This window comes from Alternaria infectoria (assembly GCF_024043175.1).
Source record: "Alternaria infectoria strain BMP 0036 chromosome Unknown scaffold_20, whole genome shotgun sequence".
Classification (NCBI taxonomy): Eukaryota; Fungi; Ascomycota; class Dothideomycetes; order Pleosporales; family Pleosporaceae; genus Alternaria; species Alternaria infectoria.
Window position 1 is genome coordinate 197,465 of NW_026250709.1, and position 24,527 is coordinate 221,991.

General features: G+C 53.4%; 7 protein-coding genes across 7 annotated transcripts; 3 read left to right on the top strand and 4 right to left on the bottom strand.

Annotated features, from left to right (window-relative positions):
* Positions 1 to 3,641: 3,641 nt before the first annotated feature.
* Positions 3,642 to 4,778, bottom strand: J4E92_008978 (uncharacterized protein; the record flags this gene model as incomplete). Its single annotated transcript, XM_051500327.1, has 1 exon — positions 3,642 to 4,778. One exon carries the CDS (start codon positions 4,776 to 4,778, stop codon positions 3,642 to 3,644), a length of 1,137 nt encoding a protein of 378 aa, XP_051349415.1.
* A 1,386-nt stretch (positions 4,779 to 6,164) lies between these two features.
* On the top strand, positions 6,165 to 7,982 carry J4E92_008979 (uncharacterized protein; the record flags this gene model as incomplete). The annotated part of the gene is made up of 3 exons (XM_051500328.1): positions 6,165 to 6,473; positions 6,659 to 7,417; positions 7,509 to 7,982. 3 exons carry the CDS (start codon positions 6,165 to 6,167, stop codon positions 7,980 to 7,982), a joined length of 1,542 nt encoding a protein of 513 aa, XP_051349416.1.
* A 501-nt stretch (positions 7,983 to 8,483) lies between these two features.
* J4E92_008980 (uncharacterized protein) lies at positions 8,484 to 9,854 on the bottom strand (the record flags this gene model as incomplete). The annotated part of the gene is made up of 2 exons (XM_051500329.1): positions 8,484 to 9,692; positions 9,744 to 9,854. 2 exons carry the CDS (start codon positions 9,852 to 9,854, stop codon positions 8,484 to 8,486), a joined length of 1,320 nt encoding a protein of 439 aa, XP_051349417.1.
* Positions 9,855 to 14,495: 4,641 nt separating this feature from the next.
* J4E92_008981 (uncharacterized protein) lies at positions 14,496 to 15,699 on the top strand (the record flags this gene model as incomplete). The annotated part of the gene is made up of 2 exons (XM_051500330.1): positions 14,496 to 15,228; positions 15,278 to 15,699. The coding sequence occupies 2 exons, from the start codon at positions 14,496 to 14,498 to the stop codon at positions 15,697 to 15,699; spliced, it is 1,155 nt and encodes a 384-aa protein (XP_051349418.1).
* Positions 15,700 to 17,707: 2,008 nt separating this feature from the next.
* On the bottom strand, positions 17,708 to 19,267 carry J4E92_008982 (uncharacterized protein; the record flags this gene model as incomplete). The annotated part of the gene is made up of 2 exons (XM_051500331.1): positions 17,708 to 18,984; positions 19,036 to 19,267. The coding sequence occupies 2 exons, from the start codon at positions 19,265 to 19,267 to the stop codon at positions 17,708 to 17,710; spliced, it is 1,509 nt and encodes a 502-aa protein (XP_051349419.1).
* A 1,255-nt stretch (positions 19,268 to 20,522) lies between these two features.
* Positions 20,523 to 21,947, top strand: J4E92_008983 (uncharacterized protein; the record flags this gene model as incomplete). The annotated part of the gene is made up of 2 exons (XM_051500332.1): positions 20,523 to 21,546; positions 21,607 to 21,947. 2 exons carry the CDS (start codon positions 20,523 to 20,525, stop codon positions 21,945 to 21,947), a joined length of 1,365 nt encoding a protein of 454 aa, XP_051349420.1.
* Positions 21,948 to 23,555: 1,608 nt separating this feature from the next.
* On the bottom strand, positions 23,556 to 24,245 carry J4E92_008984 (uncharacterized protein; the record flags this gene model as incomplete). Its single annotated transcript, XM_051500333.1, has 1 exon — positions 23,556 to 24,245. One exon carries the CDS (start codon positions 24,243 to 24,245, stop codon positions 23,556 to 23,558), a length of 690 nt encoding a protein of 229 aa, XP_051349421.1.
* Between the last annotated feature and the right edge of the window lie 282 nt (positions 24,246 to 24,527).

Consider the following 24,527-nt stretch of genomic DNA (forward strand, 5'->3'; position numbering starts at 1 on the left):
GAATTTGGACATTTGCAGTTGAGTGGGTCGAGTTGTCGGGTGCTGCGGTTGGTTCACTCTCATAAATGAGAGAAGTCGCAGGTACGATATATAGTCGTTCAATCGTGAGAGTGCAACAGGGCTTTGAAGTGCAGGCGATGCCAAGACATTCGAAGAAGTGAAAGAGAGAGTTTGCACAGCCGTGCACTGCGATAGCTTACTACATTGGTAGTGCTATACCTTGACACGTATGTATATAGATCGTGTTCAAGAAGATAGATATTTTTGACAAGACCTCGGGAAGGAGGGGCAGTTAACGATCCTTCTAATTCTGCATGGAAGTTGACTTTGGCCAACCCTCCTCATCAGGCAACTTTACTAGAATACGATTTTCAGGAAACTGCGCCTTGGATTGTTTTCCTCGATCTCGATGCTCGAGAGCTATCCTGTCATGTTGTGACAGTACCTCAAATTCCATTGTTCATCCGATCATGTATGTCAACTGCCAACCATCTTAGTAATGTCCCGTACATTTGTTTCCCATGCCACCGTCCCACGTCGTAATCTTGACATCAGGGGCCGTTTCCCGCATTAGTTTCGCAAAACAACCCACACGAGACAAGTCGGAGTTCCTCGATAAGAAGGACTTTGTAGTATAGCGTATCCTGATCTCCTTCAGACTTTTGCATTGAATCAGATGAGGTGACGTGTGATCTGGATTTCTGCAGACGTCTTTGATATGAATAACCAGTATCTCAAGGGCTCCAAGCTGTGATGTACTAATACTGCTCAGGAGAGCATTGGTGCGGCTGGCGTCTAAGGAGAAGTAGAAGATGTTGAGGCTGTATAAGAGAAGGGCGGCCTCGGCGTGGATTTGCGAGCACACTTTTAGTAGCGCGAAGTGTGGGATGGGGTCATGTGAACAGAGGCGTGGCTGTGTTGTTGCCAATAAGAGTCTATGTCCGCCCAATACGTATTTGTAGATCTGGTTTCGTAGCTCGGCGGGAAGGCGGAGAAGGCGGGAGTTGCGTTGGTTTGCCGATATCTCCTGTGCCATTGTTGAGTTGTTGAGACGGGCCTGGGTATTTGGCGCTGTACAGTGTGTGGGTGGAGCGGTATTGTGGTGTAGCCTTGTAGACAGGAAAGTGAGAGGGTGTGTGGAGGTGGAGACAATGCTTGAAATAGCTGTGGAAAGCGGCAGGGTGTATGCACGGCCGTGCGCTAGGACGCATTTGTACTCGTCTCGTTCATAATCTGCCTTCGCAGGTATTTCCAGTCTTGTTGGTAACACAAGATGGTTCTACGTGCTTACCAGGAGAAAAGGCTGGTAGTTGTCATGCTGAACACTTTCAGATTCTTTGGAGAGTTAGACAATACATGGCACATTGTTAATTTCGGAAACTTTACCGAGATAAACATCTGCCAAACTCATCTGAGTTGCTCCGCTTCGCCTATAGTCCTTGTGGGCTATTCGTTTGATATCGTAAAAGAAATCTCCTTCCACCCTCCATACGACGGTCCAAGCCCAATCCACTTTGTCTCAGTGATACTCGACACTGCTCAACCCAACGGAAGAATTCCATGTCATGACTCTGACACCAGGCTTATAGCTTCGCAGAAGCCTCAATAGTGTCCGAAGCCAGGCCTGATTGTCCTCTGTTGAATCGAGCTCTTTTCCAGCTAAGTTGATCTTGATTTCCTCTAGACCTCGGAAATGGGTAAGCTGTGACAGTAGGTCCGTGGGTCTGCTGAAGACTACATAGTCGTATGAAATCCTGATCACTCTGATGGCTTGGATTCCTCTTGTACCGGCGAACGCTGTGAAGGCAACGACTGAGTCCTCCGTGAGGAAGCTGAAAGTGTTGAGGCTATACGCGAGAGCTGCTGCCTCTGCGTTGACTTGAGAGCATGTCTTTAGCAATGCGAAAGCAGGGGCGTCTTTCTTTTTATAAAGACGTGACTTCCAATATCGTGTCACCGGCTCTGTATATATTCCCATTCCGAGAACATGTCCGCCCAATGCGTAGGTGTAGATTTGATTCCGAAGCTCGGCCGGTAGACGGAGGAGAGGAGAGTTGCGCTGATTTGCCGCCGTGCTATCTCAATATTAGTTCATGTACTTCCTGCGCATACTGACTCTCGTAGACTGCATACATGTGAGCGCGCGCAGCGTTGGCTGCTGTCCTTTGCCCCATCTTGGCAGGTGTACTGGGAAGTTTTGTTGCTGACGTGCGGGTGGAGCTGCGTTGTGTTGTGATCTAAGTAGTTGGTAAGTGAGAGACGGCCCTGAAGAGCTTGGACACGTAGGAGTGGAGTTGAGGCCCAAAACAGTAAGAGCAATGAGGAAGTTTGTTTGCGCAACCTGGCGCTGGGACGCTAGTACAAGTTCGATACGAATTCAGGGCAAGCTGTGCATGCCGCATGCATATCCTGATGTCATTTAAGTTATTGCACCATTAAGAGTGGCTAGATATGTGTCGCATCTTACTACATACATGCGACTGAGTCTGAACAAGCAAATATCTTCTCAAGGTTGTGTGTATCTCCAGCTTGATAACATTGATGTACAACCGCGAACATTTCTCGTGTGCCCAACCCAGCCTATTCTTCGATTATGACAGTAATACCCTCCTTCATAGACCTCATCGTCTCCGCTAGCGCCCTAATACTATGTTGCTCATTGTGGGCCCCAGAACCTGCTGCTGGAGGAACCCTCGCTTTCTCGATAATGATAGTTTGCAAGCCTTTTAATTTATCCAGTTCCTCCATCTTAATCCACCTGCCGTGCTCCCCAAAGTTCCAGAAAGACCGCTCCAACATAGCACATCTGCGTGGTTTAAGCTGGATCGTACGTATGAGTTTGCGTTTAGCGTGAGAGCATCGTAAGAGGAAGTTGCGCATGGCGAGCTCGTGGTCGAATGCAAAGACGCAGTAAGGGTACTGTAGCATGGCAGCTTCTCCGGAGATTTGCTTGCAGACGAGTAGTAGACCAAGGGTACTTTCCAGTGGGAGGGGTCGCAATAGGATCTCGTGAACCTGGCCGCTCAACACGTATCTAGCACAGATGAGAAGGTTAGTGTATGTTCGTGATTTTTTTGAGTGATGCGAGAGAAGGTCTATTCACTTGTAGATCTCATTTCGCATCTCGGCTGGAAGTTGCAGAAGAGGGGACTCGGTAGCGTTGCGCGTAGTTATATCTGTATTCTCTCCATGCGACGACAGAGCTGCTAAGTGCGCATCGGTTGCGCGCGTCGCGTCCGCCATCGTGGTCGATGTGTCGGTGCTAAGAGTGATGGAATTAGGAAGTTGCATTCCGAGCATGGAATCACTGTGTAGGACAGCCAGCGCTGTCGGAAAGAAGAACTGGGGGTCCATTGCGCTAGGCCGTAAGTCGACCACTCACTCATTCACTGGGGATTCACCCAGTCTCGTATTTGGGTCGTTGAGTAGGTAACGAGGATATTCTACCAAAACTAAATTAGTTCGCCCAGTCAAGCCCGGTAAATTAGAAATTGCAGTTATCAACGAAGAAGGAGCCACTCACAACTCCCGCAATAGCCACGACGCAGACGACACCGAAAACACCTGCAGCTTAACTTCTCGGCAACTAGTACTTCCCACATCAGTCACACAAAAGCTAGCGTTCCCCTGACCATGTCCTACTACTCCAGACGATGAAGCTCAAACGCCAATTCAACATCCTTGGGTGCGAATTCCAGAAGTCTAGGACCCAAGCCAGCCTCTATCCGCTTGAGCGCCGCAATCTCCGACGGACGGGTCGTATGGAACGAGGACTCGGGAGACATTAAATCGCCGTCATCTACCACAACAGCGACGTGAATGTACTTCAACCCCGTCAACGTACTCAAATTCTGAACACGCTTCAAGTCGAAGTCTCCAATGTCGTTCGGCCTGCTTGAATATTCCATAGCATTCACATAAAAGAAGAGCTTGGTGATGGCTCCAGTTTGAGATGATGTGATGCGGTTTTTCAGAGCTGTAAGATCGAAATCGTTGTAGTACCAGAAACGATTGATGCTAGAAAATGGGACTAGCGCAGTTTCGGTATGTATCTGCCGACATGTCGACTGAAGCGCGACAAAAGGACTGCTCTCTTTTGGACCGCCTGGTAGGTTGGTGCGTGTAATCCTGACCTTTGAACGGTGCCAGGAGGCTACATCTAGGGAATGCTTGGGCCCTACCTCCAAATGTGTCTCGTGGAGAGCTGTACCGCATGAAGGATTGAGCAGTCGGATGCGGTTCGTGATCCGCGACAATTCCTGCCTGGTGTACTCTCCATAATCCATACGCCTCGATTTGATGAAGATGCTGAAGCCACGCATGGCTTCGGCAAATATCTGATTGCGGATCTCGCCCGTCAATGCTAGGAGCCTGGAGGACTGGGCATTGAGTTGGTATATCGTCTTAGCCTCTTCTGATTGTGGTGTAGCGTTCAGTATGCCGTCCTCTAGCAGCCGTATGTCCGGCCTTGGTGCAGTTTCTTGTTCGATTGACTTGTGCAATCGCAACAGCCGAAAGAAGGACTGGAGTGCATTGTCATCGTCCGTCAGGCCAAGAAGCTGGAGCGAAGGTGACGCTGACGTGTAGCTGTACGTGTCGTCGTTGATATGCACTATCGCCAGAGCGTCGTCGTACAGTTCAAACGTATCTAACGCCTGATCTATGTTCCGTTCTTCGCGAAGGCGCTTTTCTTCCTTTTCCCTTACAAGATCACTTATGTCGTTTAGATCGCGATACCCCATGCCGATGTGTAAATAGTCCATCTCAGTTGAGGCCATGTTAAGTTGTAGGTGTTTGAGGGTAGGTCAGTATGTCCTCCGTCTTCTGAGTTGGATGTCGGGGCCGGTGAGGAGAGGAGTCGGCAAGGAATGTCAGACTGAGTTGTATAGAGAAAGAGAAGACGCTAAGGTGCGCGTTATATATTTGTCAACCGTTAACTCACTGCAGTATGTGCGATTTGATATTCTGGTTCCCTTCTATCACATCTATGGTACTGCGATGACGCAGAACGAGACGAGCCACTCATGACTCCCGCAATACATCAACTACATACGCAAAGATACTCCTCATCAAATGAGAAAGATCGCAATCCTCAGACTCTCACTTAGTGGATACACGCTCAATTGCACGCCGCCTCGGCAGCGCTGTGATTGCACGTCGAGTCCCAAAGGTCATACATCAGCGTTTCAACGAACACGTTGCGTGCCCGTATACTTTACTTGCATTTTACAGCCAGCCATTTAGCAGTCCTTGCTCTTTTGATAGCGCAGAAGAAAAGAACAGTAGAGTGGATCATACAAAAAGAAATGGCAAGCCCAATAACATCATGTGGATAGTGGCGAGGAGATCGAAACGTTAACTCTCATTCCACTAACAGGAAGAATGGAATACGCACCTTCTGAAGAGGGAAAGAGAAGTAGAAAATAACTTAAAATGTACATTGCCTTGGAATTCAGCCAGCGTTCGTTTTCCTGTCAATGTAGACTGCAGTACACTTGTTCGGGTCCTTCCTTATCTCAGGTGCTCCTGGCTATTGAAGGCCAGCACCGCATACAATGGTATAGATGTGATTTTTTGTCGCCAACGCGCGCAACAGCGAGAGACTGGATGAAGAGAAGCCATTTCCTAGGCGTCCTATAACGGACGGCACACCAGAGCAGACCTGAAACACGCCGGTAATTGCGGTACGAATAAGCAAACAAGGGTGAACTTCCGCTGTTCAATCTATATGATTCAATGGCTGCGAATGTAGGAAAATCGAAAAAGATGGTGTGCGACAACAAACGAGATCCCCACCGCGAAGCCGTTAGCTGCAGGCTGCATGACATTGTTCTCCGCGTTGATCTCCGCAGTCCGGCTATCCCTTCTGGTGGCTGATCGAGGTGGGGCGTCGCGGGACCCCTGCATAAACAACACCTTGCGATGGAGGACCGGGGGCTCTTGCGGTCCATATGGGAGCCTGCTGCCCTCAATGTTGTGGTTCCCCTTTCACCTTCCCCACCGCTTTTGGGTACATAATCTTACGCGCGTCCGGCCGCGATTGTTTACTCACAACATTTATATCACCACAGCCATCACACCCCACTTGACCCGCCACCACACTCGCCCCGGTATACATACGCACAACAGCAATTAGATAAACAGCTACTACTATACAAGGCGTCATGACGCTCCGCGACACATACACCAGGTTCCTGGCGACACCCTCTTCGGGTGCGCTGGCGGACAATGCCTCGCTCCACTATGTCACCACCACGACCAGCATCAACGACGCGACCGCCATCATCAAGCACCTGTCTGTTCAGGAGAAGCTCCTGAAGAAGACCAAGGAGAAAGTGCTCAACGCGATCGAGGGCGGCAATGGCTTGAGCATCGACGTTGAGACGACTATCGAGTTCGTCAACGGCGGCGGCGCATACCTGCCAGGCCTGGATGACAATTTCGTCACCGACCGAACTGTGACGTTCCCTATGGTATGTGCCTGACTCAATCCACGTCCTCCCACCTCACTCAAAAAGGAAACCGAGCATCTGAAGCCTACATTGACGCCCAGTCTTCTGCTTTGCGTATTTTCTACAATGTAGTCTACAGACTTTCGGTTTCGTCTTCAAGACGGACGGGGTGCACGCCTTCTCCACGCGTTTACTGACACTGACAGGTGCACATGGTCCACTTTGACAAGTCGGGCAAGATTACACAAATCCGCCAGTACTGGGACCAGGGCTCTCTGCTCAAGCAGATCGACGTCATCGGTGCGCGCTCTCGCAACTGGCCCATCCGCGACAGCAGCGAACAGATCCGCCTCATCACATCCAACGCGGCAGCTGCACAGACTGAGTCGAGCGCGTCGTCGCGGCCCTCAACCTCAGCTTCACGAGGCGCAGATGAGGTGTCCATCAGCTCCCGCTCGAGGGGATCAACGAACAATGCCATGAACGACCCGCACGCATCACTTGCCCTGTTTGCGCCTCGCGAGGTTGACACTGAGGAGCGGGAGTCTCGCAGCTCTGGGCCGGCCGCGCCCCGCGCTCAATCTGCGAAGCCGCCTCCACGCGAGTACTCTGAGCTGTTCGCTGGCGCAGGGGGCGACTCACCGTCTCCTTCGCCCCAGCGCATCCCAGCCAAAGCCGGCAGCGGAAAGAACTTCAAGGCCAACCGATTGTTTGAAGAGGAGGAAGACGAGCACCCAGTCGCCCCGATGAGCATCAAGACGAGCTCCAAGAAGTACGACCACTTCACATTTGGCGAAGGCGAGGAGACACCCAAGGTACGAGACACTGCGCGACCATCCAAGCACGACCAGAACCGCAACAGGAACGACGCCCACTGGGACTTTGACGACTTCGCCACCCCGAACAAGTCAAAGCCCAAGACGCTTCCTAATGCCGTTCGTCACTTTGGCTGGAGCGACGATGAGGTTGGTGAACACTATCAGCCAGAGGCGGAGGTTGCTACATCTCTGTCTCTTGCTACCCAGCTGAACCCCTGCTAACATATACCCACCACAGGATACCTCCCCCGTTCGCCGCCCAATCGTGCACAAGGCGCGCCCCGACCAAGACGCCCACTTCGACTTCGTCGACGAAGGCACACCCGAAGGCCAGCGCAAAGCCGCACCCACTAAGGGCGGACGCAGCAACAAAGGCCAAGGCCTCTACGAAGACCACGTCACGGACAAGACAGACGAGACCAGCGGCGACAACAGCGACGCAAGGCGCGCCCTGAACGATGTAACGCAGTCCAAGACGCAGACGCGCAACTCCATGAAGACACACTGGGGCACGCACGCTGACTCACCAGAGAACCGCGGCATAAACATTGCGGGTAATGGTATGGGTGGGCGCAAGGGCACAGAGGCTGCGTGGTCTCTCTTTGAAGAGAGCCCTGTTAAGAAGGAGAACAACAATGGCGCGGGGATTAAGACAGAGGGCGATGGCATGGGTGGTAGGAAGGGTGCGGACAAGTCGTTCTGGGACTTTTAGGCGGCGTCTCAACCGCACAACCCACGGCTGTCGTTTACAGTACCTGCTGATGAGCGGCTGTTGAGGTTTTGAGGATCAGGCATACGAGACTGGTGTTCCAGCGCTGCGCTTGTGTATCAGGTCGTTGTTGGCTTGTGTATTCTTGTCATCTTCTCATACCGCCGCTTCTGTCTGTTCTCTCAAGTGTCACTTTGCTTGTAAAGGGCATTTGGCATGGCAGTAGGTTGGATGGACATTGGCGTGGACGACGGGCTACGAGGGGCTTATGCTAGTGACCAGACCTCAGACAAGGCATGTAAGAATAAAGAGACTCTTCACTGGATCGTTGTCGTCAAACTGTGATCCTATCAAGTGACTGTTATAAGCTGAGTGCATGTGAGTGTTTCGACAATTGGAATGTGCTGTATCGTACATTCCACCGTTGAGTAGCTGACTCGTCTGGTCTTTATCAAATCGTCCAGGTCGAGAAAGCTGATCGTACTCGTTCCAATAACTCTACCCTTAAGACACAAAAGTCATGTCCTCATTCCTCGTGAAGACAATCTCAACCTCATCCCCCACTCTCCCCTTATCCATATCCCCATCCCAAGGATCAAACGTGATATCAGCCTTCAACCCCCATCTCCTGCCCAGTCTCTTCCGCTCTTCATACGAAGTCCTCGCTCGCATTCCCTCCCAGACAGCGCGGAACGCTTCGCCCTCTCCTTCCCTTTCTACCTCCTGTCCTTCCTCTGGATTATCGAACCAGACTCCCAAGTCGACAATACGGCGCAAGTCGTCCGTCGGTTCCATAGACGCCCAGATATCGACTGGCGCGTACTTGACACGCACCTCTTGTAGCGGTGTCGAAGACGACGTACCGCTGTCATGCGCAGAAGTGAGCATGAGGAGGGCGTGCACGCAGACTTGCACCCAGTACCGTATCTTAAGTGGTAAAGCGAAGCCTGGTCGCGAGACGCTGCGGCTTTGGTGTGAGCCGCGGGATATAAATCGCAGAGGGAGTGTTATGCTGCTCAGATTGAACGTGGGCGAGGCGAGGTATGTGAAGAGGGGTGTGACTTCCATGGAGACGAGGAGGTCGAGTTTCGTGGCTATGTCTGCGGCGGAGGCTTCGCGGACGGGGTCGAGTGTTGGGTCGGCGAAGGGGTAGTGGTTTGAGAAGCCGAAGGGGTCGTTTGCGTTGGGGGCTTGGGTGGTGGGCGGTTGGCGGAAGGATGGGTATAGCGATGCGTTGGAGGCGTCGTATATGTTGTCGTCGTAGGATTCGCCTTCGTGGTCGTATTCGTCGTAGTGGCCGCTGTAGTAGGCGCCTCGTATGTAGTCGACATCGACTTCCTCTTGGTCATGCTCCCAGTACCACACGTCCCTTCCTTCTTCTCGGTCAGGTGGGTAGTGTTGCAGGTTGGGCAGGTTTTCCCAGTCTAGCTCTATCTTCTTTAACCATTTCAGCCATTGTCTGCCGGGTCCATTGGGTTCTTCGATCTTCTCTAGCAGCGCTTTGAGAACAAATGGTCCGCAGCTGAGGTAGACGGTGTGATTTTTGAACAGGATCTCGAGGGCTTCACGGGCGACTTGACGGTTGAGGAGGAAGTATTTGTGGCGGGTTATGAGGAGGATGGCAGCAGCGCTGGGTTTGAAATATTTCAGGTGACGTCGCTCAATCGCCCGGTCAACGCTGAACTCTTGCGCAGCGAAAGTATAGTCATATATCTATATTGCCGTCAGCCTAAGATCCGATGTAGTGGCGGCAGAAATGCGTACCTGATCCCGCAGCTCTCGTGGAAGCCTGAGGAAGGGGAAAACATGCGATGGCACGGCGTCCTCACGTTCAACATGCTCAGCATCAACAGGCACGGCGGATGTGGCGTCCATGGTGCCTGCTCACAATTCACGCGTGCTTTTCGTGTTGCGAACCAGGCTTTGCCCCGCAGCGCTATCTGCATCGTGACGATCTTCACGTGATTGTGGTGGTCGCTTCGCATCCCCGCCCGCATTTGCCCATCCCTGTCGTGTGGCGAGGCCGCGGCGCAGCTAGCACCTGGATCAGGCAGGCGCTTGACATGTCCCATGGATGAACGGGCCGATTCCTGTCTGTAATGACCGTCATCTTCGTAGCGTATCCGTACTGTCGGGTTGGCAGCAAATCGCGAGGCCAGGCACGTAGAAATACCTTGGGTACTGTGTAGAGTCTTCGAGGTTTACTCATCTCGTGCCAACATCGTACGGTAATCGTGCCTGAGGCATTTTTGCTACCCAATGCCACCCAAATCGATCGAGGTACAGTCATCTTAGGCTTCGGTTGGTACCGAGGCGAAATGCTTGCGCTGGTAGTTGCACTACTTCGAGGTAAACCTCCGTTCAACAACCATACTGCTCCGGTAGTCATGACCGAGATGAGCTTTCAGTGTAACTGCAATCTACGAGTAACCGTTGCAGCGCCGTTCGGATCCGGCAATTACAACTATATTGCCTTCAGGTACGCGACCGCTGCTGTGCTGCCGAGCTTCAGGGGCCTTGCAGCCGGAATGTCACCAAGCCTCAGATCATCGGAGCATGTCACTGCAATGTCCGTCTAATGATGTACTGCAAGGGAGGCACGGGAGCCTTACCGACTGGTCTTGTCTGCCGATAGACTTTGAGCGCGTAACGACCCACCTGGGGTAGTCCTGCATTGTGTTACGGTCCGCGCCCCAACAGTTCCACTTACCAACGGATACCAACTGCTGGCAGGTTGACGCGTCCGAGTACAACATCTGTCCTTCAAGCCTGCTTTTGGAGGTAGCTGGCGTGCTGATAACGTGTCGCGCCTGTGCAACGTAGAGGCACGCGCTTTCGATGATGCATGTCCATCGGTGGCTTGGATCGAACAACGACATTGACAGACACAAAACCTGAATCATGTATGTTGTTTGAGAGCACAAGAAACTGTTCGTTCCTGGTATGGTCCACGTTCACAGCAACATGGAAACCATCGCCTGGGCACTGCCCCAAAAGCGTGCCATACAAGCTGCAGACACAACAGCATGTAAGCCTTATATCTCTTACAGCCTAACAATGCTGTGACCATAACTAAGCCTTCCAGATCTTTCGATGCAGAGTTGAACCATGGAAGCAGACGAACACCCATGTTGTTGAGCTCACAAGCCGACGGCCCTGAACGTGGTGAATGGTAAGTTCTGCAAACTTGAATTACGGTTGGCTTGACCGTGGATTCATGTGGGATCCGGAGTTGGCTCCTCAGCCACCGTTGCTCGATCAGAGCACTGGAGGACCAAACATGCACTGGCACCTGACACAAGACCGTTACGTTGTAAACCTGGTCGTCGGGTCTGCGTGTGGTAGCACCGCCAGACCGAGTACAGTGCGAGGAGGCGGCGATACCGCCATGTGGTGTAGAGTAGCTTGACCGGCTTGGACCGACTACGTGATACTGATCCAAAGGATGCGTAGAGATGGACATGTTTCGGCAGCAGTTGCCGTCTGCAGTCCAGTTTCAATGGTCATAATCGTTCTAGGCAGACACATTCCAAGTAGGTTAGCCGATCGTGTGCCCCGATGACTACGCCGATGTGATCCTTTGTCTGAGACAACACCGCGGTCGTGGTGGGTGATCGTAGAGCCATGAATGAAGTTGGTTATTACTGTGACGAGTTGAATCGCTGATATGGTTCAGGGCTTCCAATGGCGGCTACAAAGAACATGGAACTCACAGTTCAACAATAATCGATGGAAGATTGCTGTACAGAGGCTGGTCGTCCGAGATAGCAGCGACGTCGATGCTCACATGGTGTCCCGTGTAACCTGGTCGATGGATGCGGGTTCCAAGGGTTCAGCATCATGTGCATTGCAGGTTCCAAGAAGCAGAAGTAGGGATGAACGTAACGGTCACAGACGATCTGCCATGTCGACCAAAGAGCGATGGAGTAAAAGTGGACAGGAGCAAGGGGTGGGTTTATTACCAAGGGTACAGAGGAGGCACAGCGCCTGTGTGACCGCGGAGGATAATTGGCAGGGCAAAAGAGGCTATGGGCGGCGGGAGTTCTGGCAGAAGTCGGGCCAGGAGGACTGGTTAATGGAGCGGGATGATTGCCATGCGGGAAGCAGGGTTCGGGAGCGCCGTGCCCTGCAGACTTGTGAAGCTCAGTGCATCAGTGCATCCATCGGAACAAAGCGACGATGGGGGCAGTGTCGGTGGCCCCGGAGACGCGAAGTGTGGATATGTTCAGTAGTGGTTCTGTACCGTGGTCTCGCACAGCGCTAGCCGGCCAAGTATGGCCATGTTGTTTGGCATGGGCACGGGCTAAGGCGACTACTGCATGCCGGCAGCGAATGCAGGCTACAGAAGGATGCGCGCGCTGCAGGCGGCCATGAGGGATCGGCGCAGGAGGACAGCGTCGCAGAATTTGCTTTTGCTCGGCGCTTTGGCCGGTTGGGTAGCAGGCGTGGAGGGCTAGTGACCTCGTGGCGGTACAGCGGGCGGCGGGATAGCAACACGGGTTTGGCTAAAGTGACGACAAACTACAAGGCCCTGCCATGCTCGCCGCCCGTGTCTGCTGCTCGCGGGGCTCAGGATGCCGTGCCTGCGCATGCGTCTGCTCTGCACGCTGGAGCGGAACGAACCTCTGGCTGCCACAGCCGGGCGGAGTGGCCCCTCGCGGGTCGGTGGTGGCAGAGGGAATTGCTGTCATGGGCACCGCCATATGACAAGTGCACCAGTTCGCGCGCGGAGGCAGGGAGCCCATATTAAGTGCAGCTAGCCGCCGCTAGACGGGCAGCTTAAGATACACGAGGCCTCGATTGAACGATTTCCCACGTGCGGCCGGCTCACCTCTGGGCACCACCATATCCATTAATTGGCTGGCTCCCTGGCTGCCCTTGCGACTCGTCAAGACTCAACCGTCGCCTCTAGCTTTCTGTTGCGCCGCACCTCCTCCACTTTCCAGAGGTCCCTTCCCAACGTCGTACGACGTCCCTACGGCTAGACCGCCGGCTGCCCGCTGCTTTGTTGTGCTCCTTGCTGCCCTCCGCCCCAGGACATGTACTCGACCCGGTAGTCTGCTGACTGCTGCTCTCCTTCCCCACGCGCGCAAACCAGAGTCTCTCGACTTTGTCCTCGTCGCCGTGTCAACTGGTACCATCTCGACCCACCACGCCCCAGAGCCGCCCCAGCTGGCCAATTCTCACCACGACGCCTCGCTCGACGCCCACGTCGTGCACTCGTCTTTTAGGGCGCCTCCATCGTGTCAATTCCAGATCCCGCCCTCTGGACGCCGTGTCCCATCTGGCCTGGGCAAAGGCACCTTTGTATTGTCCCTGCTGCAGCATCCGCCGACTAGGGAGAGCACGGCAGCCGCATCTCCAGCTCTCGTGGAGTTTTTGCCAGGAACCTTGTTTGCTTTTGTCTCGACTCGTACCGCCAAAAGAAGTCATTGACGCCGGGCACCCTCGCAGCTGCCACTCCTGCAAGACACGGCCATCGCTCCTGCCCTTCTCGCGGTAATCGGCGTGGATCGTTACCTTGCGCTTGCCATTAGAGTTGGGACGGTCTTGGCGCTCCATTCGTCGTGCCCCACTTCAACCCAACTGCCATCTTTACTTTCAGGGAGGAACGAACCATATCCCGTGCGGCCTCGCTGCCCGTTACCCTTACCACGCCCTGCATCCCTCTTCCACTCCACGCCCCGGCCACTACCCTTACCCAAGCTTCCCTTCCCGGAACTCGGCCCTCTTTTACTCTTACTTCCCCATCTTTCCCACCTGGCCCATCTACGATTGCCGAAAGTGACCAAAACCACTTGCTCTGGCAAACGTCATTATTCCGCGCCTCACTGGCTCCACTATCTCACCCGTTTGAGTGTGGACATCATCACGAGCCCAAAGCCCTCTCGCTACCACTAACGGCGGGCACGCACGACTATTTTATAAGGTACCTCGTGCGCCGCCTCCATATCCATGAACTCTGTTTCTCAGCGTACCACGCCGCACGGAAACATGTCGCAGAACAACATGCAAAACAACATCACTCAGGGCCAGCAATCTCTGCCGCCACTGTCCTCACTCACCAACCGTCTACCTACGGCTGAGCCGACCCCGGCACAGCCCAGGCAGCACTCAGAAGCACGCGAGGTTCGCGACTCAGGCAATTGGTCTCTTGCCCAAAGCAAGCGTGAGTTCTCACGATACCTATCATCTGCACGTTGTTGACACGCTTTGTAGATTCATCAACTATGTCCCAGTCCTTGGGACTACACGTGCAAACACTACTCAATCCTTCCGATGATTCCCCATCAAGAAGTTCGATACCCGAGACGCCATCATCGGCGAGGTATCCATCTGGCCTCTCCCAGTCGTCTCAGGTACGCATTTTATGATCGCCTATAAACTCGTCTAACATAGCAGTAGCATGGTGTTCTACCTCCGCTCAACCAAGGGTTCGACAGCCGGCTCAGTATCGATGCCGGCTCTCATTTCGACTCTCGACGCAGCAGCGTAGACAGTCGGATGAACGCTACCATGGGTCATCTATCCATTCACCCGCAGTCACCATACGAGAGCCAAAATGCGTCCCGAGTCTCGCTTGTCTCGAACCTCCAGCAGCAACGCGGCATCACAAATCCTGATTCGCGCCCTAACGGCACTTCTCCTCTGTCACCTAATCGTGCTGCTCCGCGTGCCAACCATCCCCCTCGACGCGCTCCGGTCATTAATCCCAACCCCAGGAGCGTGTCTGGCATGCCGGACCCCATGGCGGCGGCTCCAACTAAGGGTTTTGCTTGGGCGTTTCCCGCAGATGATTACGACCACGAAGAGAAGAGGACGTCTAGCAGCGGCGAGTCTAGCGTAGACCGATCCAACGCCCCTTCGCGTCAAGGCAGCTTCGCGACGTCGGTCAATAGCAGCATCTTCACCACAGACTCCAAGCTACCACCCGGTCAACAACGACTGAACGATGGCACGCCTCCCTACTCTCATCCTTCATCAGACGTACTGACTAGTTCAGACATCCCTAGCACTCATCATCACTCCATGCAACATCGCAGCGTGACTAGCCTGCAGAATGTTGATCCCACCAACCCGCTTGCGCCTGGGAGTGGAAGTTATAGCAGGACCCCTGAGCTTCGCGTCAGCCACAAGATGGCAGAGAGGAAGCGTCGTAGTGAGATGAAGAACCTGTTCGACGATCTCAATGGCATCCTTCCCAACAGCCCAGGCAGCAAGTCATCCAAGTGGGAGATTCTCACCAAGGGTAAGTTCACTCATGAATCGCTATATACGTTTGACTGACGTGTCTTTAGCTATTGAATACGTCACCAGCCTGACCCGCGCACATCAAAGCGCTCGCGAAGAGATCAGCCGCTTGCGACCTGATGCAGAATACTGTCGTCGGGCCCAGGAGGAGAACGAGCTCCTCCGAGCAGAATTGAACGCCGTGTGGAACGCTCTCCGTCGCGTCGATCCATCCAACTCTCATGTCTACGGAAGTATGACAGGCCAGTTCGCACAAGGACAACCCGCAACTCCTGCGTCCGGAACCAACGTCCTTCCACCGTTACAGCAGCAGCAACAGCAGCAGCAACAGCAACAGCAAGGGCTCTCGCAACAGCCACCACCATCGCAGGCTCAGTGGGGACCACCGCCGCATGGAGGCTCTATGCAGGGACCGATGCAAGGCGTCGAGTTTGGCGGTATGCGGCCCTACGAGCACCCTCACCGTTGAAGCAACCCTTCTTCACATCACTGTCGTCTTGCATGAGCAACGCGGCTGCTCAAGCCACTCGAGTCTTGACCTTCACTGGACTGTATTTCTGGGTCTCTTTTCCGCCTTACATCGTGAGGCTTCACTTCAGCGTTTTCTGTTTATTACTTCTACACCAACGGACGGGTACACGGTTTAGCCGACTCTGTTCGGACCTAGGACTAGCTGTCCCACCAACAACGGTTTCAATTATCTACCGGCTTTGTTTCACGACCTTTCAGCATCGAATGTATTATGACACGATCCTGTGCGACATCATCGGCATACTCGACACCCCTAGAGGGTCTTTCCTTTGTTCACCTACCGGATCGTAGGACGGCGTTATATGGAGCGGCTTACACCTTTGGAGTGAGAGGGCAAGGAAAGCTTCTCGGAGAAAGGTCGGGAAAAAAAGTATATGTCATGAATCACTAAATCGGTGAATCGGGTTCCTCATGTCGGCTCCAAGAGTGGGATCTTCGGCCATAGCAGGCGTACGGTTGGGCTTTGGGTCATTCTCCAGCGATTAATCAGTCTTTCAGTCGGATTTGGCTTCATCACTGCATGTAACCCGGGACTTTGGTCCCCGTCCCCGCCATCGTTCTACACGTGGACATGTATCTGCAACCAAGGAGGACCATGTTTCTCAAACATGCATTAACAGCTATTAGCGGGGGACCTACCACAAATTCTTAAACATGGATCGTCGCTGCAGGTTTGCGCGACCGAACTATACCCACACACCCTCTCTCGCTATCGCTCACTGCACTTGTACTGTTGTTGATGGAGTGTATTGGAGATTCCAAATCCCCGGGTCGTCACGCACGCCTCTTGCCGGATCTTGCCGACACGTGTAAGCATGGCTGCCTGACATATTGCAGTTAAGTTTCACTGATGGTGCTGTCGTTGTTTCGATGATCTGTTGTTCTGACTGACAGGCGACGGAAGGCTGTTTGCCGCTGTACTAATGACTCGTATCTCGTCAATATTCCCCGATCCCCCATCATCCCCTTTATCTTTGCGCGCCATGCTGTTCTTCAACATACGCTTGACTAATTCGCTTTCGCTTGTTCATGAACTACCACAAAGTTTAGGTCTACATCAACACAGCCACGTTCATACACTAGATATTCTGCAACGTGCAATGTTTGCGCGTGGTGGCGTGGCGCGGCGTGGTAGTTCTCTTGGTTGCTTGGTTTCTCGGTGAGTTTGACATTGGCGGGGGGTTGGCATTCGATGGAAGGAGCAGGTGGAGTGCACTTCGTTCGACACGAGGTTCATAACTGCGCCGCAGCACGTGGGTTTCGGGATGTGGAGTGCAGTTCTGCCATGTGGAGAGTACCTCTTTGGACATGACTTGACACACTTGACATGACTTGTAGCTATAGGATAGGCAAAAGGGTGCTGGAGTGCACATGTGTCAGGTAGCCGCGAGGTAAATTACAGTTTGAGAGCTAGACTGAATCATGTTAGTGCGCGGTCGGTAGGGAATGCCGAAGCCCTGAAGTGGCAGTGTGCGCGACGGCTAGGGCAAAAGGCAAAGTGAGTTTTCCGTAGACCTGGTGTGGCTGGTGACGGTGGGGTGGTAAGTTTGGAGTGGGGGGGAAATGGGGACTTGGTGTGTATATCTGTCTTGCTTGTGGTGATCGGTGTTGATCTAGGGGCTACGGTGTTTTCTAGGAGAATTATCTAGGTCCGAGATAGAGTCATGTTTTGTCTTGACTTAGAATGGTGATGTGATCCATATACACAGTTTGTCTGAGGCGCATGCTGTAGTCACTAGACTGATTGGAGTAGTATAAAGGCGAGGATCACAGCACGGAAAGCTCGATGGGACAGTTCACATCATGACATTAACTAGTAGATGACGAATTAAATGCGAAGAACAAAAGGCGATCGCAAGACGCCGGAAGGGTATAATTAAAATGTACAATCTAACCATCATCATAGAAGAAATCTCTTCAGAGGAGTTCGAGATAAAAACATTACACTACCCACGATGCAAGATAGTATCCAACGGGTTCTTGGGTTCACCAATTGTTTCCTTTTGCACCTGTTTCTTCTGCTTCTTCGTCATGAGGCCCTTGGCCTTGATACCGCGTTCTTTTCGTAGTTTCTTGAGCGCCTCTTCCGTCATTTCTTGACGGAGGATTTGTTCTACTACGAGCTTCTTGCGACTGCGCTTGTCGCCGCGGCCGATGATGATGCCCGCGGTGATGTTGCATGTTAGACTGCAACTTAGTATGATGGCGGTAACTTCCTTGGGGCGGTCTTTGTAGTAGATACCCCAGGTGGTACCTCCCAGTGCGCATTGGAACATGGAGTGGAAGTCGAGAAGGACGATGATGGTGATGAGGAGGCGGATGGAAAAGGCGTGGTGGGTGTATGTCTCGTGGGGCCGATAGAAGGTATGTGACTTCTCCAGCTTGCCTTGGTGGTGCTCGAGTTTCTTCTGCTCTTCGGCGGTGAGAACGGGGGCCTCGACGCCTTCTTGTTCTGCTTCGCCTGTTTCCCAAGCGTTGGATCGCGGCATGGTCGGTAGTTCGTTGTGGTCTTTCAACTCTTGTAGTCCTCGTTCTTTGCGTAGCCGCCAGGTCTTGTGCGCGTAGTAAGCGACGAAGGCCATGTGGTATGTGTCGACGATGCGGAAGGGAAACATGGTGATTCCAACAACACAGAACAGGGCAGTAAGGACCTGATCAGCAATCTCGACAAAGTATGCCTGACGATCACCAACGTAAATCCAGCCGATGAGGAAGAGTACCCATGCTGCTCCCCAGAAGGTAATAAGGAAGAAGTACAACGTGACGAGGAAGCCGAGTGGGTTGCGAACGTAACGTCCGAAGCCCTTCATAGTCCGCTTGAACCTTGCGCGTCGAGAGTGGAGGAGATGTCGGACATGGTCGTCCAGAGCTTCCTTCTCCTCGTCGGTCCATCCTGTCAATGAAGCACCATGTGGCAGTACGGCGTAGTGATGGCCAGCACCTTCCTCCAGAGTCGAAAGATTGGAGTCGATAGTGTTGTTTCTTCGCAATTCTCCGCGGCCTCCGCGCGCGGCTTGTTCTACTTCGCCTTGTTGTGTCATCTCAGGGAGTTGATCTTCCTCGCGTCTGGCCCCTCTAGCTGTGCCCATCTCTTCGTCCGAGGAGTCTGATGACGTCTGCCCAAGATCGTATGTGGGCTGGCGGTTATAGAGCCAGGGTAGATTGGGTAAGAAGAGCGAGTTCTGAACGTTATTCAGCGTAGTGAGGGCCGATATCTCGGGGTCTAGACTTTGTTAGCTGATATCTCAATGTAAAATACTCTGGGGTTACTGACCGATGACATCAAGCACATCGACAACATTGTGGCCCATCATGTTCTGGTTTGGGTCCTTCTGATGCCGCCGCATGTGGAAAGCGGAGGACTGACGAGTCATGCCTCTTCGTGCATTGCTGGCAGCCGGCGGACCGTTGCCGATAGCAGGGTTTGCCGTCGCGGTGCCATCTTCATATAGAGGCTGTAGATGAGGGCCTGTTAATTGACGCCTTAGGCTATCGTCGGCGACCATGGCGGCTGGAGGTGGGCGCGGTTCAGAACTACTTCGTCTTCGGCCGGCTTGCCATGTGCTGTCGGATCCCGGTACTGCCGCTGGGTCAGGTGTGGGTTGGGGAGTATTTACGCTTGGCTGATGTGAGGGTCTTCTTATGCGAATCGACGAACTGCGCAGGCGCTGGATAGGATTTGAGGTAGGCGCGTGTGGTTGGGAGGGTTGAGTGGACGGCATGTGGGTCGTTGTGGTGACGGCAGGGTGTGTGGTAGTGGTCGACTGGGGCCCAAAATGGTGCACGCTCGTTCCCTGTCCGGGTGCGGTGGATGTCGTGGTGGTGGTAGTGTAGGGGCCAGAGGTAGTGGTGGTCGAAGTTGACGACGACGCCAACGGTCGTCCCTGCTCGTGTGGGCCTTGATCCATAACTGCAGCGGTTGCGACGAGAGAGCCCCAGGAAAGGAAGCAGTTTGGGCGAGAGTGCGGCGTTGGGGTCAAGTAGTGTCTTGCTAAGCGTGCAGCGAGCGATCCGGCCGCGACCGACGCAATTAGTTCATTGTTCAGTCAGCAGCGTGTCTCCGCAATCCCTCGTGAGAACAGGGTTAGAAGCGCGCCGTGATAGGAAAGCGGCGCGTTGGCACGGCGATAATAACGGGTTTGAGGAATAGGAGCGTGAGAGGGGTCTTGGAAAACACAGTCAAGCTTTCCTTGCACGCGCGGGTTGTCAACCAGCCGCGTGGTAGTGCTTCGGCTAGGGCGGCTTCGTTGAGGATCCGAGTGGCTGCATGCCATCCCTCCAGCAATCAGCTCTGACGTCATACCTCATGTTTCTTCAACTGCAGACATATCTGGGGTTGCTGACGCCTGCATGAGAAGGATGGACTAAGCATGGCTGACGCCCAATGCTTGATCATATGAGCCCTGCACGTCGCTGTCGCTGCAGCCACAGTCTCTGCAGAGGAGCCACCAAGAAGAAATTAGTCGCATTGCGCAGACTCTGCCAGTTGTGCGCAGAAACAGTGGGCTTTGGAGACATGCATTATTGTTATGCCACCCTGGTCGAACTCAACAAATGTCAAATGTCGCTTGCAGGCCGGTTTGGGGGAGCAGCGTCTGGACTCACAGCCACAGGGCTGAAACACGGCCCAGCTGGTCGCGCCTAGGCCAGCGTTGACGTAGCTGTGGATCCCAGCTGCGCATCCGTACCTGAGCCATGATGCCTTCCGACATCCACAATAAGTTATACCCATAGCAACCTTATCGCATTCATCTCTCCAAAATGAAAGCGGCACGCGCCCTTGTTCCAGCCTTCCTGGCAGCCAGCCGCGTCGCTGCCATGCCGCAGCGCAGCGCGCCGCAACAAGCTATACTCGACGCGTCGACGAAGCATCTCGCCAAACCACTTGGTGTAGGCCACTTCAGCGAATGGAGCCGTGCCACAAAGAAGGAGTTTTTGGTAGACTGGCAGGCCGGTAGGGAGGATGAGTGGACCATGGTAATGGGCAATGAGGGCGGCGATATGGACTCCATGACCGCGGCGCTCACTTGGGCCTACCATCTTGAACACTCCACCGAACACACCGACAAGCCTATCAAGGCCATTGCACTCCTCCAGACACCGTCGCATGCGCTTGATCTGCGACCGGAGAACAGGCTGGCCCTCGACAATTCGCAGATGACGCCTGGCCATGAGGACTTGTTGACGCTGGATGAGCTGCCTGAGGACCCCGAGACTCTGGGTAAGAAGCTCAAGGGCATCGTTCTGGTCGACCATGGCAGCCCCCTACGAAAGTGGAATGAGGCAAAGATCCTCAGCATCTTCGACCACCACAAAGACCGCGGCACTGCTCCCGACGCCGAACCCCGTGTCTTCGAAGTAGCAGCAAGCTGCACTACGCTCGTGGCCCGCCAGATGCTCGATGAACTCGAGAAATTAGACGAAGAATACCACATGCCGCACGAACTGCTCGAGCTAGTCCTCAGCGCCATTGCCATCGACTCTGGCGGCTTGTCAGGCAAGAAGACGACCAAGACCGACATCGAAGTCTCCAAGCGCGTCCTCGCACGCAGCAACTGGAAGAAGGACAGCCTCGAAGACGTCATGGAGGATCTCGACGACGAGCTCAGCAAGGCACAAAAGGACATTGACAACCTTGGTCTGCGCGACTTGTTGCGCCGAGACTGGAAGGGCGATATCATTGATACCCCCTCCCCGCGCACTCCTACCGTGAGCATTGGCTTCGCCTCGATTCCATACTCCATGGATGAGCAGATTCTCAAGACGGACTTTGCGGAACTCTTTGGTATGTCTTGACTCCCTTCTCAATCTATACTCGGAGCGCAATTCAACTAACACACCCCAGACTGGTTCGCCGTGCACGCCGCCTGGACCGCCGAAGCCGGCGTCGACATTAGCATCACGCTCAACAAGTACAAGAAGCACTACAAAGACGGCGAGAAGGAGAAGATCCGCGAAGTCGTCCTCACCGTCCGCGACGACGTCCGTATCGACCAGGACCAAGCCGACTCGCTCTTCAAGACCGTCAAGGAGGCGTTGGAGAACAATGAGGAGGGTATTGATTTCCAGCCGTGGCACCGTGCGGATCAGTTGGCGCCTAGGCAGATGGTGTGGACGCACAAGAGTAGTGCGGGTAGGAAGGTTATCAGGCCGATTGTTGAGGAGGCGGTTATGAAGTGGGATTAAGGGTGGACCTGGACGGGGCTTTGATACCTATGTGAAGACGAGCCTTTATGAAACATACCTGTCTATCCACATGTATTCCATATGTATACATGATACTCTGTGATGTAACTTGGACAGGATGCTCAACGTGTATCCTTCACGGTAGGTTCTGGTCCATGGGGTACGCTCTGAGGATGACAAAACTCAGGCGGCGTTGCTGCATACACGGTGTTTGTTTTCGAGAAGTGAACGGCAGTGAAGATCATGTATGCTTCAGCCTAGAAGACGCATATAGGACTTTTCCGATATATACCTTGCAAGTGGCACTGATAGATGGCGGAATCCATGCAGTGTCACTGCATACATGAGCTTGAAGCTTGACAAGTGGAAGGGCTCCAGGACAATGTCTATCTCAACCTGGAGGATAGCAATGCGGCTTCTTCGTACGTTTCATGTCAATGGCATTGGTCAATGCCAGATACGTGCGGCGTTGCTGCATACGCAGTACTAAGTCTTTGCGAATATATAGTATCTAGGTTGATGTATGCTCCAAACTATGAAGTGATACACGCCTTCCCCTATACAATTCTTGCGAACAACATCAGTGCATGCTAGAACCCAAATCGTGTTACCGCATACACGTTATCAAACATGGACAAGTACGCAGTATCGAAGCTGATGTATACATCTGGCAGTACCAATGGAGAAAGGCATAGCCGCTGGGTTGCAGCATACGTCCTCTTCACTCTCAACAATTGAGCGGTTTCCAGAGCAATGTATACTTCTGGCAGCCCTGATTAACGGCACCTGGGCAGCATCCACATCGGACTACCGCATACATAGTATTGAAGTTCAACAAATAGAGGGTATCTAGGATAATGTACGCTCCCTGCAGCACTGGCAGACACTAATATCAACGTCAAGTTGCCGCATACATAGTGTTATATATCGGCGAATGCATGGTATCCAAGGTCAAGTACACTTCTGGCAGCCCCGATGAACGGCAGTAGCTGGTTGGGATTGCCGCATACATTGTGTTGAACTTGGAGAACTAGACATTACCCAAGTTGATGTATACTCCTGGCAGTACCAACGAATACAAATATACACGTTGGGTTACCGCATACATCGTGGTATATGTCGCCGAATGCTTAGGATCCAAGGTCAAGTATACACCAGGCACCACCAAGCGACGACAGCGTTGCAGTAGGTTTGCCGCATACACTGTATTAAACTCCATCAACTAGGTGGTCCTCAACGTAACGTATTCTTCAACGCAGATTTTTCAGGGTGCAGAATCAAGATCATAACTCATCATTCCTAGGCTACGTGAAGCTCTTTGCCATACAAAACTACAAAAACGACCAATTCCAAAAAACACTTACAAAAAAAACAAGACAATCCTACAATGTATGCCCCCACCCGGCTATCTTCAGCCCCTGAGAGCCTGCCCTTTCGGGCGGCTGGAACTCAAGGGGCCGTCAAGCCAGGGTGGAGGGAAACAACAACCAAAACGACCAACTTCCTCCAATCAAAACAAAATCATACCATCTCATCTAACGCCGCCTGAAAACGAATGGGGTATCTAACGCCGAAAAAATGCTGAGTAGTCGTTTCCGTCTATGGGCGCTACCTGGGGCGGGCGCTACGAGCAGCTGGCTTCCTGACGTTGGCCGTGTTGGTCTTTGGTGACAGCACATGAGACGAAGTGGTTGTCTTTGTGCGGGAAGCAGCGCGGGTTGCGCGCGTAGTTGGGGCAGCAGCAGCAGGCGCCGATTTCTGAGTGGGTGCCCTAGCGCGCTTCTTTGGTACAGGTAGGTCTGCATTTTCCTTGTCCTCGCCAGACAATTCGTCGCTGCTGCGCTTCTTGGCGCGTGTGGTCTTTGTTGGCTGAGCGTATGTCGGTGTGGGCTTGGCCTTGGCGGCAGGCTTTGCGCGCCTGGTGTCTGGTGAGGAAGTCGCCGGGGCGGAGGAGCTTGTTGGGATAGAGTTTGTGGGAGCCGCGCGTGTCTTGCGGGAGGCAGGTGCTGGCGCTGGCGCTGATGTTTTCTTGAGTGGCGCAGTCTTGTTTGGTGCTGGCGCGGTCGCGGTCGCGACTGGTTGTGCTGGCGCGGATGCCTTGAGGAGGTCTAGTAGCGTGGTTTGGCGCGTCACGGTCGGGATGCGGTTGACGCGACGCTCGAGACGCGACTGCATGCTGGCACACTGCGCGTCGCACTGCGCTCGTAGCTTCTCTTTGCGCGAGTCGAGCTCGATCTGGAGGTTGGCTAGCATGTTGGCTTTCGCCTCAGCTGTGATGCCGTCTTTGATGTTGTTCATCGCGTGTTGTGTGATGTGTGACGCGTCGGCGGCGGTGATGTTATTGTGAAGTGCCGGAGAGTACCAGCTAGCAGAGAAGAGCTGCTGAGACTTTCAAAGATCTGATATTGATCTTGAGAGGCTCGGGTGTGGGGGTGGTGGAAGAGGGTTGCAGCTTCCAAATGTTGTGGTGGTGGTGGAGAACAGTAAACAACGCGAGGCAAGCCGCGACGATGATACTGGGGAGGAGAATGGAGTGGTACAAGTGACTTATTAAGACTTTCTGATGCTTTTGCAACAACT